General features: G+C 53.1%; 2 protein-coding genes across 2 annotated transcripts; both read left to right on the forward strand.

The window, feature by feature from the left end:
• The first annotated feature begins 208 nt into the window (after positions 1-208).
• Positions 209-5471, forward strand: LOC142019058 (toll-like receptor 5). Its single transcript, XM_075005414.1, has 2 exons — positions 209-795; positions 2386-5471. Exon 2 carries the CDS (start codon positions 2397-2399, stop codon positions 4356-4358), a length of 1962 nt encoding a protein of 653 aa, XP_074861515.1. The 5' UTR covers positions 209-795; positions 2386-2396; the 3' UTR covers positions 4359-5471.
• Positions 5472-7038: 1567 nt separating this feature from the next.
• On the forward strand, positions 7039-16228 carry TM7SF2 (transmembrane 7 superfamily member 2). Its single transcript, XM_075005081.1, has 11 exons — positions 7039-7113; positions 9799-9978; positions 10243-10439; positions 10746-10800; positions 11147-11341; positions 12101-12204; positions 12964-13083; positions 14289-14457; positions 14889-14969; positions 15124-15246; positions 15953-16228. The coding sequence occupies exons 2-11, from the start codon at positions 9924-9926 to the stop codon at positions 16111-16113; spliced, it is 1260 nt and encodes a 419-aa protein (XP_074861182.1). The 5' UTR covers positions 7039-7113; positions 9799-9923; the 3' UTR covers positions 16114-16228.
• The last annotated feature ends 357 nt before the right edge of the window (positions 16229-16585 follow it).

Raw genomic sequence — 16585 nt, forward strand, 5'->3', positions numbered from 1 at the left:
CACTGCAATGACCCTGACTGAGATTGGGACCCCCATTGTGCTGACTGCTGCAGCCCCACAGTGAGAGTCAGCCCTTGCCCCAGGACAGTGTCAACAGACAAGGCAGACGCACAAATATTCTCTCCATTTCACAGATGGGGAAACTGAGGCCCGGCACAGTTCAGTGATCTGTCCACATTCACACAGGGTGTCCAAGCCAGCAGCGACCCAGTGATTGTCAGCCTCACTTGTCAGGCTTGAAGCTGGTCAGAGACCAACAGGACTGAAGAAGGAAGCTGTCTCAAGGGCCAGACCTGTACATGGACGTTTTGGTGTGAAGCACCCTGAGATCTCCCGAGTCCCACTCCAAATTGGCACCCTCTCTTGCATTTACTGGTATAAACAGGACGCTGGGCGTCAGGAACCCTGGGTTCCATTCCAGCTGTGGGTGGTAGCAACGTCTAGTGGTTAAAGCAAGAGGTCTGCACATCAGGCTGTGGCTCATGGGCTCAAGACGACGCAAGGCCACTCGCGCCAGCTTGCTAGGGTGACTAGCGACCGTTCACAGCAAAGGAAGCAGTAACTGCGGGAGGGGGCCGGAGGGGAATTTCCCCCAACTTCCCATTTTGCAAGTTCCTGAAGTGAGTCCCACTGTGTAAACAGCAGACAAGGTGGGGCCAGAGCCTCTGGAAGCAGCTGTCATCTTCCGCAGTGCAGGCATAAATAAAGCCAGAGCAGGCGGTGGCTGGCAAAGGGTGCAGGTGGTGCATGCGACTGCTGCAGGGTGCCTCCAGAACGAGTCCTCTCTCCGTCCGGGTGAGTAGAGGGGCTGGCAGGGGTGGGGGAGGTGCTGGGTGGGAGGGGAGTGCACAGGAGGAGACAGCAGGGTGCCTGCAAGCCTGGGTGCTGCCTTGTGAGTATGGCTACCGCAGGGGAGCTCTGTCCCTGGGGCCTCCTGCTGCAATGAAGGGGCCAGTTACCGCCAGCAATGGGCGCCTGGGACCTGAGTGCTGGGCTGAGCCCCATCACACTCATTTCTCATGAGCTACTGGGCAGTTGCAGTCACTGCCCAGTAGAGGGAAGCCAGTGGGTTCCCCATTCCCTCAACCGCACATTGCCCTGCACCCAATTCCTGAGGCAGCCAGTATAGGAGGGAGGAAAGGGCACGCTCAGCTACTCCTGACAGCCTCCTGGCTTGACTTGTGCCTGCACCGTACAGCTGTCGCATTCAACAGACACTGCGAACCAATGTCTCCTCAGGTCCTCCCAGCCAGGGACCCCTACATTCCTGCCCATCTAGCGCTATGGGAAAGAAAGAAAAGTCACCTGCGTGTGATGACCCCCAGATTGAGACCTTGTGCCCCTCAACCTGCTCAGTGCAGGGCTTCCAGACAGATGCCCCCTTCCATCCTAATTTTCTGTATCAAACTAGGACCTAGGAGCACCAGTCATGGCCCAGGGCCCCATTATGCCCACTGCTGTATGGACACCTCCCAGGAGATCTGTTCCAGCCCACCAAAAGTCCAGTTACTAGCCAGCCCATAGCCCCCGGGACGAGCCTCTAGCTCCATATTTGATACAAGCCCAGGTTCCGCAAGCTAGAGGCAGAGCTGCTCAGAAAATGCCCATTATCTTTACTATATTGTTTTAATATTCCTGTGGGAAGTTCTTGTTTCTTTGAGGTAAAAATTAAACCAAAAAGTGGCTGGGGCGTTTTTGTTTAGTTTCCCATTAAATATATTGTTTTTAAAACCCTCAAATTAGTAACCCCCCTCAAAAAAAAAATGGAAGAGGAAAAGCTGGGTTTTTTTAACCAAAAGACGAACAACTTTTACTCAAACCAATATTATTTTAGTGGAACATTTTTCAGTTTCCAGAGTATCAGGACAATGGCATTTTTTCTGTGAAGTGAAAATTCTCCGCAAAACACTCAGTTTTGGACAAAAAGCCACGTTTTGTCAGGAAAGAAGAAAAGGTTTTGCCACAGAGGCCTTACCAGCTCTGATGTACAGAGATTCTTCTTGTCGTCCCAGGCAGAGGCAGAAGCCTCTGTGGTTTCTATCTTGCAGCCCATCACACAATGGTGTCTGAGTACCTGCCAGCTAAAATCAACAGCCATAGGCCAGTCCCCTTCCAGATTTCTTGCCATGTCTGTATAACACCTGTCCCCTGGGTGGGGTGTTGGTACTATGGGATCTCAAGCAGGGGCCTCCAAGAGCGACAGCTTTATTATGCCTGTAGCAGCCTCGTCACCACTGTATATCTCGCAGACATCAAGGGAAAGGGCTAGTGTGGGCAACAGAATGGGCACGAGTTTCACCTGCACTTAGCACCACTAGGAAGCACAGTGTAAGTGTCCCCTTACACGAGTGGCCACTGTGGAGTAACGCTGTTCTCACTCTTCAGCAGGTTCCACCATGCTCACACACCTTTGCCTCCTGGTGCTCTGGTCGCTGAGCTCCAGTCCTGCCCTGGCAGATATTCGGAGCTGTCACGTCTCCAGGATTCAATCTACAGTGGTCTCCAACTGCCAAGCTCAGCGCCATGAATTGGTGCCAGAAATTGATCCAGCCAGCCAGATCCTCCTGCTGAATTTCAACCTCCTCTCCAATATCTCAGCCTCCTCCTTCCCCAGGCTGGAGAGGCTGAGGAAGCTGTCTCTGGGGTGTCAGCTGGGGGGAACGCTCTCCATTGGAGAAAGAGCCTTTGAGAAGGTGGCCAACATCACATTCCTGGACCTCGGGGGCAACAAGAAGCTGAGCCTCCAACGCACAGCTCTGGCTGGCTTATGGCAGCTTGAGGTGCTCCTGCTGGATGCCAATGGCCTTGAGGAGGGTGTGCTGGAGGGCAGCTATTTCCAGGATTTGGTGTCTCTCAGAAGGCTGGATCTCACAGGGAACCAAATAAAGAGGCTGAGACCCGATTCCTCTTTCCAAGGCTTGAGGCTGCTGGATTCCCTTCATCTCCGGCTCAACAGGATCAAGGCAATCTGTGGGGAGGATCTGACCCACCTTCGGGGAAGACACCTGTCCCTCCTAGATCTCTCATCCAACCAGCTGTCTTATCGGGACCCTTGGTACAGCCACTCCTGCCCCAGTCCCTTCCACAACATCACCGTGGAAACCCTGGATGTGTCTTCCAACCCATGGGATGTGGGTAGTGCTGAACGTTTCTTTAAGGTCATGGGGAATGCCCAGGTACGGCATTTGAAGTTGCAGCATTCAGGGGCTATTGGGAGAGGTTTTGGGTTCAATAACCTGCGTGGACTTTCTGCCACCACCTTCTCAGGGCTCAGCCATAGTGGGGTCCTCTCCTTTGACATGTCTCATGGCTTTCTCTCCAAGCTGGGCTCTTTAGTCTTCTCAGGTCTCCCTGAGCTCAGAGTGTTGCGCCTGGCATCGAATCAGATCCACGAAATCCATGCGGGGGCCTTTGCTGGGCTGCAACACCTCTGGACCCTGGATCTATCCCACAATCTGCTGGGGCAGCTGAACACGGAGGTTCTCCAGAGCCTGACCCACTCCCCACTGCTGCACCTCAACCTCAAGTCCAACCACATCGGGGCCATCCAGCACAATGCCTTGCAGGGACTGAGGACTCTGCGGATGCTGGATATGCAGGACAACGCCCTTTCACGTGTGCCTCCGGGGCAGCTCCCTGCCCTGCAGCGCCTGCTGCTGGGTCAGAACAGGATCAAGCACGCCTGGGGGATTGGGAAGCTTTCCACAAACCTGACCTTCCTTGACTTGTCTTCCAACCGCATACAAGACCTCAGGGGGCTCTGGAATGAGCTGAGGGGCATCCCTGCCCTGCAGTTTCTGAACCTATCACAGAACCTGCTCTCTGTGTGCTCTGAGCACCAGGACAGAGCCACATCCAGACAAAGCCAACTCAGGGTGGTGGACCTTTCCCAGAACTCTCTGAACACCATCTGGAATGCAGGAGGCTGCATGGATATTTTTCACCATCTAGACAAGCTGATGGTCTTGAATCTCAGTAAAAACAACCTCCAAATCTTGCCTGAGGGCCTCTTCCAGGGGCTGGTGTCTCTCCAGACTCTGGAGCTTTCTGGAAACCTCCTGGCCATGCTCCCTGATGGGCTGTTCCGGGACCTGCTTTCCCTGCAGGTTCTAGGGCTGCAGGGTAATCCCTTGGTGACTCTGTCACCATCTGTTCTTAGGCCGCTCCAGGCACTAGCATTCCTGAATCTCAGGGAGGTCTCACTGCTTTGCCATTGCAGTTTGCAGGACCTGGGGGACTGGCTGCACTCCACCAATGCAACTCTAAGCGGTGGAATGGAAGGGGTCACCTGTTTTGTGCCTGCCCCTCCTTTCACAGGAATGCCCCTCCTTTCCTTCATCCAAAGCAGCTGTGCCTAACAACACAGGTCATGCTGTGTCCAGCTCTTCCCGGCATAGGAACCTACCTGCGCGGCTTTAAAAGCTGTTCCATAAGCCATGTGGTTGGCACCCACCTGTGATGCTTAATGCAATCACATGCAGCAATGCCCTGTCATCTTCAGCTGTGAACCTGTTTCCCAAGGCTATAAGCACAGCCTGGAGTAAAAGTCAAGGCATTTGGGTTTGACTCCTAGTTCTGGGAATAGAGTTTAGTAGTTAGAATGGGGGCAGGAAGTAGGGTCTAGTGGTTTGAAGGGGTGCGGGTTCAGTTGTATTCCTGGTTTTGGGAGTGGGGCCTCATGGATCAGAAAAGAGGAGCTGACTGGTTTCCAGCTCCAGGAGAAGGGGGTTAGTGGTTGAAACTGGGGCACAGATGGCCACAGTCCTGCCCCTGCCTGTACTGCAATTCTCCTTTGCCCATTTTGCAGTAAAGGCATTGGGAGATTTAACATATCTCTGGGGTGTGTTGAAGAGCTCAGTGTCATCACCCCTTTATTCTTCTAATGACAGCCGAACAGGTGGAAAACCCTCACAGACTTACAGCTCCCAGCATGGCAGGGACGATGCTTTCTGAATCCTGGAGCATTATGGGTATGCAGTGGGCATTCGGCAGGGTCTGTTTAGCACAGATGCAGGTTAAATCACTACATAGGTTCCAGCAGGAACCTTTCTTAGGGAACAAGGTGTGACTTTAACAGGTGTTAGCCCATATCCCTTAACTAACCCTGTTCACACGTTGAAAGCATGGTGCAGAGCAGGCGAGCTGCAGTTTTAACTCATTAGCTTGCGAAGGTAAACCCATGTTAAACCTACAATCACTTTGTCTGTACCAGAATTTTAGCGTATCTAAAACACACCTTTTATCCTTAAGACCATGGAAAGTGCTTCCATTCCTCATCTCCAGCTCCATGTCCACTGGGACGCAAGATGCCATCACAGTACACAACACAATTAACAGCGGTGTCCACAGGGGTGTGTGGACAGGAGCTGGGACTTCAGATGAATGCTGTTTCCTAAACAGGCTCTCTTAGCTAAGCAATGTTGATTTTTGTTGTTATTGTTGCCAATAAAGCTTCAAACTGGTAAATGCAATTGGTAAATTGCAGTGATGTGTATTTAGAGCCCTGGGATGTGTCGGGGCTGCAGGGAGATCTACAAAGACATAGGAGGAAAAGGGTTTAAGAAAGGAAAGGAAAATCAAATGGAGGGAAGCCAGCATGATGTGCCTAGCCTTCTCGGGAGTCAGTTCGCAAATGTGGAACAAAATCCTTTGGGGACTAAGGACCATCCCAAACCTGCTGGATTTCCATGCTAAATGCCAGCTTATCTCTCTGGCCAGCCATCTCTGACATAAACGCAGAACAGTGCAAGGGGATGTAGGCACAGCCCAACTAAAACCATGGCATGCAGGATTCTTCCCCTGGGGAAAGGGTGAGAGAAAGCACTTCCCCCGAGGGGGCAGATATTCGTCATACTGCATAATGCAAAGATACTGACGTGATGAGAATGAGCTATGAGCCTGCATAGAACAGAAAATCTTCCCTCATGGCTAAGAACAGATTCCAGCTCTTCAGCCCTCTACATCCCTCCTCTCAATTTCAGCCACTCACACATAGCTACACCCCTCGAATGCCCCTCAGCATCCCCTCACTTGTCTCAGCCTTCCTGTCTTTCCATGTCTCTTATCCAAGCTTAGATGTATACGGCAATTTTTAGTCTGTTCCTCCTGCCTGGCCGTCTCTCATAGCACTGCATTCTCTCTGGTGGGAAGGGGATCTAGAAGGGAACAGAGTCCCTAAAGCCACACACAGGAGCGTGAGTGGGGCAGGCACTTGCTTGAACTAGGGCGTGATTGTTGTGGAACGCAAGACTCCAGAACCATTAGAACCTTCCAGCAACACACACAGTTTCATTAGTAACATGATGGGTGTAGGAAACAGCCCTTGATGAATCCTGCAGAGTGGCCACTATTGTCCTCTGAGGCTGTATCATTTTTGTGCAGGCAGCCTCAGCCTGACCCCAGCTTATGACCCTGACAGAAAGCAAGAGAAGGGGCTTCCTGGGCACCCAGCTGACTGTGGGCAGACCTGGGGAGGAGGTCTGGCACATTCTGGCATTGCTTCCTGCTGTGCTCAGGACAACAGAACCGAGCGTGTGTCCCTTGTGAATTGCTGAGATTGCACCAAGGGACAGACCTGGTTGGTCTCATCAGTTTTCCCTGCTACTAGACACAACCCTGCCAGGCCCTAGGGACCACAGCAAGGACCCTGCGAGACGCCGAGGTGGAAAAGCCCCCCAAAGGCGCCGCCCTGCTGCTGTCTGACGCCGGCCAGTACCTCGGCTGGGAGGTGGGGAGCCAGCTGGTCCGGCCAGCTCGCGCAGCGCACACAATGCCCAGTCCCAGGCAGACTGCCAGAGCCGCAGGGCTCGTGGGCGGGGCCAGACAGCCATCGCCATGGCTACGGCGCAGGGCCAGTGAGGAGAGACCTAGGGAGCGTGTTCCGCCCCCCTGGTTAATATCAAGCTCCAGCGTCATCCTGATAGGCCAGCAGCCCTCGTGCGGCCACACTCCCTGCTCGCGGATTGGCTGCTTGGCCATAGTGACAGGCTGGAGCGAGGGGACGAGCTACGATTGTCTGGCGTGACAGCGGCGGCGGCGGCGGGGGGCAGGGGCGCGTGCCGGGAGGGATCCGGAGTCGCTGCCGACGTTGGCCCGACGGACCCGGCCTGCCAGGTAGGGCTGCGCTGGAGGGAGCAGCGGGGCTGAGCGGTGCCGGGGCTGCAGCACTGGTTCGGCTGACAGCAGCAGGCAGCGCGGCGGTGCTGGGGCGCCGATCCCCGCCGGGAAGCGGGTTTGTGGGGGAGTCGGACAGTCCTCCCCGTTTGTGACTCTGGAGGCTCTGAACTGGAAGTGCTGCGGCCCGAGCTGCAGTCGCCAAAGGTGCCCACTTGCGCACCCGGCTCCTACCTCCCCACCTGCCTGGCAGGCCCGGACTCCGCACCTGCCTTGCTGGTGCGCCCCCACATCAACTGCAACCTCACCTGCTGTTCCAGTCCTGGCCTTTCCCCCCACAGCTCTGCCAGCGCCCCCCTGCCTGGCCCGCACCCCCGCTATTGCGTTCCAGGTCTGCACCCCACACACATCTCTGCCAATGCCCCTGCCTGGCCCCGCCCCCCGCTATTCCATTCCAGGTCTGCACCCCACACACAGCTCTGCCAATGCCCCTGCCTGCCCCCCCCGCTATTCCATTTCAGGTCTGCACCCCACACACAGCTCTGCCAATGCCCCTGCCTGGCCCACACCCCCGCTATTGCATTCCAGGTCTGCACCCCACACACAGCTCTGCCAATGCCCCTGCCTGGCCCCACCCCCCGCTATTCCATTTCAGGTCTGCACCTCACACACAGCTCTGCCAATGCCCCTACCTGGCCCTCCCCCGCTATTCTATTCCAGGTCTGCACACCACACACAGCTCTGCCAATGCCCCTGCCTGGCCCCACCGCCCCGCTATTCTATTCCAGGTCTGCACACCACACACAGCTCTGCCAGCCCTCAGTCCTGGCCTGCAGCCCCACCTGCTGTTTCTATTAGAGGTTTCTGCCTCTCAGTCCTGTTGTGCTGCACACCCTCCTATCCCAGCCTAGATCTTTCTACAAACATGCTTTAAAACAACACTGACTGTCCTGCCAGACAACCATGAACTCTGGAGCAGGCAAGGCTGCTGCTTGTCTGTAACTCTATTGTGGGAAGCGTTTCCCTGTCTTCTCTGAGCCAGCAACCTCACTTCCATCTGCAGACCCACATTCAGTGCCCTGCCCTGCTACGTGTCTTAGGCCCAGGTCCTCAAAAGCATTTAGGTGCCAACTCCCATTGCCGTAATCTGTCCCACGTCACCACGCAGGAGTTTGATGCTGATCATCTTATAAACCTCTGGGACTCCATGCAATTGGATTCTAGCAAAGCAGCCAGTAGCATTAAAAGAAAAATGAGTGAGCGACATGAATGACTGACAGAAGAGTGTCAAGAACCATGGGGTTGAGTTCCCTAACTGGGACTGGGAGTTTACCTTCCAGATGGGCTTCACCTGGCTGGCCAGCCCACCCAATTGACTAAATGAAGCTACCAGCACTGCATTTATGCTCAACGGCAACACAGCCCTGCACTTGCTGCAACTGCTCCTGTGCATGGCTTGCCAGGGGAATTAGTTGGCTGCTCCTTCGCAGAACCATGAACACAGGCATGTACCAGGTGTGGTTCACCACCTCCCCCAAAGCCTGCCCCTTCTGTGGTGAGAGGGAGACACTGGCGCACACTTACTTTGAGAGAGCCAGGTTGCAGCCCCTTGTCTGGCTCCTCCGAAAGCTCCTCCTCAATTCTGGGTGCACTTTTCCCTACACCTGTTGATCTCTGGCTATCTGTGGCCCCGAGAAAGTCACAAGACTTCTTCATTGACCTCCCAGTATTGGCCACGGTGGCCATTCACCATCCTAGGAGGAGGAAACTGCAGGAGGAGGTGCTCTGTGACTGTGGGACCTATTTCCAGGCTGCTCGTAGGTCACACCTCCGACTAATTTTCCTCTGGGCAGCATCCACTGGAGAACCTCAAGGAGCTGTGGGCATTGCCCATCCACAGTTCTCTATCTGGTGTCCCCCTCTGGATCCCTGCTTTTGACCCTGTGACCCACACTCTCATCCCTATTTTTGTTTGTTTGTTTGTTTTCATTTGGTGTCCCCTGAATTCAGCTGAGACCTGGGTCTGGTAGTTCTTCTGCTTAGGCTGAGGGGGGAAGGGGCCTTTAGATGTGGCAAGGTGCCCAGAATGGCTCTTGTGACTATTTGCTCCTGCCCTATTTTGGTTCTGCACCCTTGCCTGGCTTCTGATTCTTAGCTTCAGATTCTAGTGCTGACCACTGCCTGGTAGTGGCTTTTGACTCTGACCTTTGGGCTCTGGTGACTGTCCCTTGGTCTAACCCCCAAGGGAAACTGCCACACCCCAGTCCTGACAGGAGGTGGGTTGCCAGAAAGCAAAACCCAGCCCAGGCTAAGCAATGTGAGAGCCATGCCCTGTTGCCTTCCAATGAACACTGCATACACAAGGACTGGAAATCTCAAATTCTTGATTCACTTCTTTGTAGTCCTGTGACTACTCCCAGCCATGGCAGCATGACATTGGCCTGGTGTACAATCTGCAGTTAGGTTGACATAAGCTGTCTTACATTGACCTAGCCGTGGAAATTGTTTAATACTGCGGTGGCTGTAGGCAGGTATGAGTTAGGTTGACGTAATTCTCTAGTGCAGACATGGCCATAGGCTAAACACCCAGCTCAAACCAGTGCGGGCTGTGTCTCAACCCTCCCTGCTGACTCCCGCTGAAAGCTGAGAGTGCCAGGTGCTAATTACTCATCTTCTGTCCCACAGGTGCGGGATCCACAAGGGCATCTCTTGAAGGAGGAAGTGACCGTGGTTTGAGAAGCTCCTCCATAGCAGTTCCTGTGGGAAGTGCTTTGTGTCTGGGCAGACGAAGCTGGGGCAGCAAGAGAAGGATGGATCGGTATAAGACCCCACGCACCAAGGAGCTGGAGTTTGGAGGGCCCCTGGGTAAGGGGAGGATGAGCAGAATCGGAAGACAGTGGCTCATGTACCCTGAAAGGCAGAGCAAATTGGAGCTGTGCTCCAGGGCTGTGTAGGCAGCTGCACGGTGAGAGCAGGGTGGAGCTGGCGGTCTGCCCTCCTGAGGTCCCAGCTCTGCCATGGACTCACTGTGTGGTCTTCTCTCTGAGGGATGCTGCTGCCTGTCACTCATCCACTGTTCTAATCACCCTGGGGATCTGTTTGTTTAATCTCTCCTTCCTCCCTCTACAGGAGCCACGATCCTCATCTTTCTCACCCCTGCTACTGTCTTCTACCTTCTGTTGGTGTGTCGCACTGAACAAGCCAGTGTGCTGAACTTCCCACCCCCACTGCCACCCCTAAGCACCCTCTGGAACCCCCATGCCTTCCTCCTGCTCCTGGCGTGGGTGGGACTTCAGGCTGCCCTCTACATGCTGCCTATGGGGAAGGTAATGCTGTGTCTCGCCTCACTGGGACAGAGGGGAGGGCAGAACATCCCCTTCCCTGTTGGGGGAACCTTCCACCTAATGGTACCTGGTTGGTTGCCCATGGGGTGTTAAGGGCACATGCAAGTTGCGTGGGCCATAGGCTGAGCCAGATCATGGCCAGCAGGCTACATAATGCAGTTAAAGACTTGCCCAAACTCAGTTCCTCGATACAACCGTGAACAACACTCCAGGTGGGATGAGTCAGTGAGGGGGCTGGCGGCAAGACCAGAAAGATCAGCGCTAACTGGTTGTGTGGCTTTCCCCCAGGTCACAGAAGGGATCATCCTTCGAGACAAGACCCGGCTCCAGTATCGTATTAATGGTGGGTGTTGGGTTCTATGTGGGAAGAGAAATCGACTAAGACCTGCCCCAGAATTTTCCGCCAATCACGTCCCCTACAGAATTTCCTTATTGTAACAGGTAATAGTGTTGGGGGGAGTGCTGTCTAGTGGCCCTGAACAAGGAGCTAGGAATCAAGGCTCTGGGGTTTTATCCCCAGCTCTGCTAGAGATTCTCTGTGTTACCTTAGGCCCCCTCTCTGTGCCTCAGTTTCCCCAGAACAACACGGGGGCGGGGGGCTGTGGCTCAGGGATCCTCAACTAAAAAGTCACCAAATGGTGCAATGTCTAAGCCACATGTGTCTTGTTTTCCCTCCTCCTGCACTGCAGCTTTTCATGCGATGGGGGTTACAGCCTTGGTGGTGGGGGCTGGACTGGCAGCCGGGCTGCATCTCAGCTACATCTATGACCACTTCCTGCAGTTGGCTTTCTCAGCCTTGTTGCTGGCCTTTGGCCTCAGCTTCCTCCTCTACTTCAAGTCCCTCTTTTCCCCCGAGACAGCGCTGGCGCCTGGTGGGAACTCAGGTGAGTTCTTCCATAAACATGGGGCATGCAGACATGGGGATGATCTTGTGCATACACACACACACGTGTGCACTTAGGTAGATGTGTGAACACAGACATGCACATACTGATGTTGGTGCACTACACATACACAGGGACACCTGTGCATGCACTCACAGACAGTCTCTGTGATACGCACATCATACCTCGTGCATCCCAGGGAGGTACAGGGGAAAGCAACCCGTGATGCCACCAGGTTACACACTGCCAGGACTCTAGGGAGGTATTTGATCAGCTGGGGAGGGTCAGGAAGGAACCACCTTTGTTATAGGGAGTTTGACCTTCCAGTGAAGCATCCAGTAACAGCACCCGTTGGTGACCAGACACATCCAGATTTAGCAGTGTAGGGTGGGTCCCCGGATTGATCTGGGGTGGCAGGGAGGGGAGCATACCTGGCTGGCTGGACCCATTGGTCTGATCTGAGGCAGCAGTGGTATTCCCTGTAAGATGAGCACCTGGGTGCCCACCCAGGAGAAAGTCAGGTGCCTCCCAGCTGGCCAGCAGAGCGCCCACAGTCGGCTGCATTGTGTTTCTACTGGGGCACATCTGCACAAGCCTCAGTGCATGGAACGACATTTATTCTGCCCAGAGATGGCAAAATCAGAGGGAACCGTGGACAGCTGGCTGGATGGGCCTAGTGGTCTGGTCCAAGGTGTCAGGAAGAGGCAGGAGGAGTAGCTACTCCCCCTTGAAGTGCCTGACTCCCTACTGGTTACACAGGGAACCCCATCTATGACTTCTTCATGGGCCACGAGCTGAACCCACGCATTGGCTCCTTCGACCTGAAGTACTTCTGCGAGCTGCGACCAGGCCTTCTGGGCTGGGTAAGCAGGTGGTGATTCAGTGTCCTCCCAGCTGCAGAAAGCCTGTTGGGTCCATGGCTGTAATGATCTGTGTGGTAACACTTATTAAGGCAAAGGATAATTGGAGAACCCGCTGCAGGGGAATACTAGTCTCATGGGAAGGGTGGCAATCAGTGTTCCCTTTAAGTGAGCACTTGGGTGCTGCCCAGGAGAGATTTAGGTGCCACACAGCTGTTCAGCAGAGCACCCACGGTGGGCAGCATGTGTTTTTATTGTGGTGCACATAACATTTATTCTGCCCGGGGTGGAAAAATATTAGAGGGACTACTGGTTAAAACTTTCAAGGGGAACTGCCCTACCTCCAGATGGCCATGAGTAACAGATACTGCACACAGGCAGAAATCCCAGCCTAGATGGACTCACTAGTCTGATCAAGAATGGTGAAATGGGGTGCAGAGTCTCACACTGGATGGTCCCTTTGGTCTGATCTGGGGCAGCAGAAGTGTAGGATGCCAGGCATGGGTGGGCCCATTGGTCTGAAGCAGGGGTAGGAATAAACCAGGTCTTATGCAGGGGCTAGATATTTCTTCGGTCAAATCTAGAGCAATGGGAAAGGGAGGATGCGAGGCTGGTCTGCCCCGTATGTCAGTGAGATGTTCGGGGCCTCGTTCAGCAATCAGGTGTTTCTGTCTGGGCAGACAGAGGGCTGGGGCCAAGGGAAGGAGCACGCAGGGACGCAGGTCTTCTCCAAACTCTGCCTGATTGCTTCCTTCTTGCCAGGCACTGGTGAACATGGCTATGCTGGTGAAAGAGACTGAACTGCGGGGCAGCCCCTCGCTGGCCATGCTGCTGGTCAATGCCTTCCAGTTGCTCTATGTGGTGGATGCACTTTGGAATGAGGTGAGTTGCTCCCACATCCCTGGCTCAGCCTTGGCTTGGGATCTTCACTGGCCTAGAGGCTACAAAGGGAACCTTAGGAGGCATCCGGATTCTCTTCCCACGTTTGGGAGGAAGGTGAAAGTCCAGCGATTTGAACAGTGAGGCTGGGAGAGAGGACCCTGCTCTGAGCAGTGGGTAGGAGTTGGTGAGTTAAAACACAGATGTGTCCAGGATGGATTGATTTTAAATCAAAGCAATTTAAATAAATGATTTGAACCAGATTTTGCATTTGTACTTCATAGTTATTTTCCTAACAAAAGGTTGATTCTCATTGGTTGGTAGTTACTGAAACATGTTAACTTACAGCCAAGCATACCTTGGCTTTATATTAAATTCAGCACTTCTTTTTGCTAAAGAGGTGGCCACACTATATCTGTACACATTTATTTGAGCCATTATACATCTGACTTTACATGTATTAAGATTCCTAATTTTTAAACTTTATTATGTTAAAAGATGGTGCATGTTGTATTTAGTTACAATTTGATGATGCGTGTTTTACTTGCAATTGATGCCAGGTCTATTTGGATGTAAATTACAATTTAGTTAAAAAATCCCCATAAATAGCATGTTGTAGCTTTTATACGTTTAACAAGTTTATCAATAAATGTGTTCTCTTTAAAATGGATTATATTAAACAAAGGAAGTAGTATCTGTAGTGAATTGAACTGAGTATTTCTGGTCACCATGTCAGTCAAGATTTTAGAACTAGTAAATCTCATCCTCTCACAACCAGTTTTTCTTCGTATATTAGAAGAGAAAAACAGGCTTTCCTGCCTGTTCAACCCCCAGTTGGTTTCTTAACTTCAAAAGAGCTAGCCACCGAATAGAATGAAATGAAAATAAAATATTCTGTCTGCACCTGCAGAACAGACTACTGCCAACAGTTGTAAGATGATTTAGTACTTCAACAAACCCTGATTCTGGGTGTCTAGCCAGTGATGTGAAGTAGTTCCATGTTTTCACTTTCTTTAAACTTGGCAACAAACGTATCCTGCTTAATGTTGGTTTTTTTGGCTTTATATGATTTAATAATAAATAATAATTTAATAATAAATTATTTATAGCTTGTTTAGGCCTTAGCATAGGTTATTAATTTCAAATTTTAATTTTAATTTTTTACTACTCTTTTTTCATGCTGGATGTGTCTCCTCTGTGTCCTGCAGGAGGCCATCCTCACTACCATGGACATAGTACATGATGGCTTTGGCTTCATGTTGGCCTTTGGGGACCTAGCCTGGGTGCCCTTCACCTACAGTCTGCAGGCCTACTTCCTGGTCAACCATCCCCAGAAGCTGAGTCTGCCCATGGCTGTTGGGATCCTCTTACTCAATGGTGAGGCTCAGGTGATTCCTTTTTAAATACCAGATCAATAAGCCCATATCCCTTCTCCTTCCCTTCCTGGATCAGACCAATGGATCTACCTAGCCAAGACCAATAGGTGTTGTATTCCTCCCTCTTTTATCCCACAACCCATCCAACACAGTATCTCTACCCCCCATACACACACACCCTTCCTGCCTCACCAACCCTACAGCATACTTTAACGTACAGTGGGGCGAAATCTATTCCTAACCAGCCCCAAGCCGCACCTTCAAGCCTGAGAATTGAAAGCCCTGCTCTAGGCTTGTATCCACCACCATTCTCATCCATCCCTTTGTCCTTTCCAAGTGATCTGTTCCCATACAAATCAATGGCAGAAGTGCTGGTACCCAGGTGCCTAGAGTTCCCACAGCCTAGTCTCACTCTGGTTCTTTCCTTGGCAGGTCTGGGCTACTGCATCTTCCGCAGCGCCAATTCCCAGAAGAACACTTTCCGCAGGAACCCCAATGACCCCAAAGTAGCTGGTGAGCTGCAACCATCTTTGGGATGGGAGTTGCGTGAGGGACTTGGAGGGAAGGCATCTAGAGGAGGAGGAGAAGGGAATGCTAATGGAGGGTTGGTTAATGGGAGAGAGCGGGAGGAATGGATGCCATGTGGATAAGGCTTTTCTCTTCTCAGGTCTCAAGACCATCCCCACGGCCACAGGCCGGCGTCTCCTAGTGTCTGGCTGGTGGGGATTTGTGCGCCATCCCAACTACTTGGGGGATCTCGTCATGGCTCTGGCCTGGTCACTGCCCTGTGGTGAGTGTAAATCCTGGATGGAGGGGCCCCAGGGAAAAGCTACAAGGAAATGTTGGGGGATGGCGGGTTGTCTTCTCCAGTCCACAGCATTGTTGTCCTACTCGGATCTCTATCGTTAGGGGATGCAGGCCATATCCCTACTGCCCTCTGCAAAAGAAGCAGCGCATTATCTCTCTCGCCTTCATGGCAATGGTGTGCGCCCTGGGGCATCCATTGCGTCTTTCACAAGCCGTGAAGAGGGTACCATGCTGGCCCAACATCCCAGTAATGTCCCAGGCAGATGGCACCAATATGCTGCCCCATACTCCAGCCACAAGCCACGTAGCGGGCACCTTGTCTGGTTGGCCTGAAGTCCCTGGTGGAGGGTGCTGGCTGCCCTTTCAGAGTGATGGTATCGTTAACATGAGAGCAGGGAGGAACCTACGCCCTAGACAAGCTTGCTCAGCATTCAGGCTACCCACTAAAAGGGTGATTCTCAACCTACTTAGCAGTCTGGACACCAGATGCAGCTCTCTATGCATTATGTGAACCAACCTACACAATAGATGTACTCCCTTTATGGCCCTGAGGATGCCACGTGGGCCACAGTGGCGTGCTGGCTGGGCCACAAGCAGCCTGTGGGTTGAAAACCATTGTACTAGAGGCCCTCGGAGGAAGGGCCTGTGGCCTCCTCTTTTCATGCCCTAGGTCTCTCCTGTCCCCTCAGGCCTTACACACATCCTGCCCTACTTCTACGTCTTGTACTTCACCGTGCTGCTGATTCACCGAGAGGCCCGGGATGAGCACCAGTGCCTGCGGAAGTACGGGCTGGCCTGGCAGGAGTACTGCCGGCGAGTTCCCTACAGGATCTTCCCTTACATTTACTGAGATGCCATCCGGCACAGCACGCCCCATGAACCCCCAGGCACGACAGCTCAGATCTGCCCGCTGCTGCTGCGAAGGCTGGTGGAACGCTAGCCTCTGTCCTCACCACTGCGGCATGCTGTCATCCCCTGTCACATCTGTGCTGTGACACTGTCCTTACTGAGTCAATGCCAAAAGCCCCACTCAGCCAGCCCCCGAAGGAGACTGTCGCCCCTGTTGGAAGGGCAGGAATTCCCTCTCCCACGTATTCCGTGGAGCTATGCCCTGACCCGCTTTAAATACTTCAAACAACGCGGCTCACCGCCGGCTCCTGGGAGAGAGAAGATCATCCTGTGATGGAGCCTTTTTCTTCATTACGGAGTAAATCCAGACCCCAGAGCAAGTGGGGAGACTCTCCCTCCTTTTGAACATCCCCAGTTGAAGCTGCTTTGAGCTACCGTCTCCCAGATGCCCTCAGCCCTACCTGTGCACCAGT

Source organism: Carettochelys insculpta, chromosome 11 (assembly GCF_033958435.1).
Source record: "Carettochelys insculpta isolate YL-2023 chromosome 11, ASM3395843v1, whole genome shotgun sequence".
Taxonomy (NCBI): Eukaryota; Metazoa; Chordata; order Testudines; family Carettochelyidae; genus Carettochelys; species Carettochelys insculpta.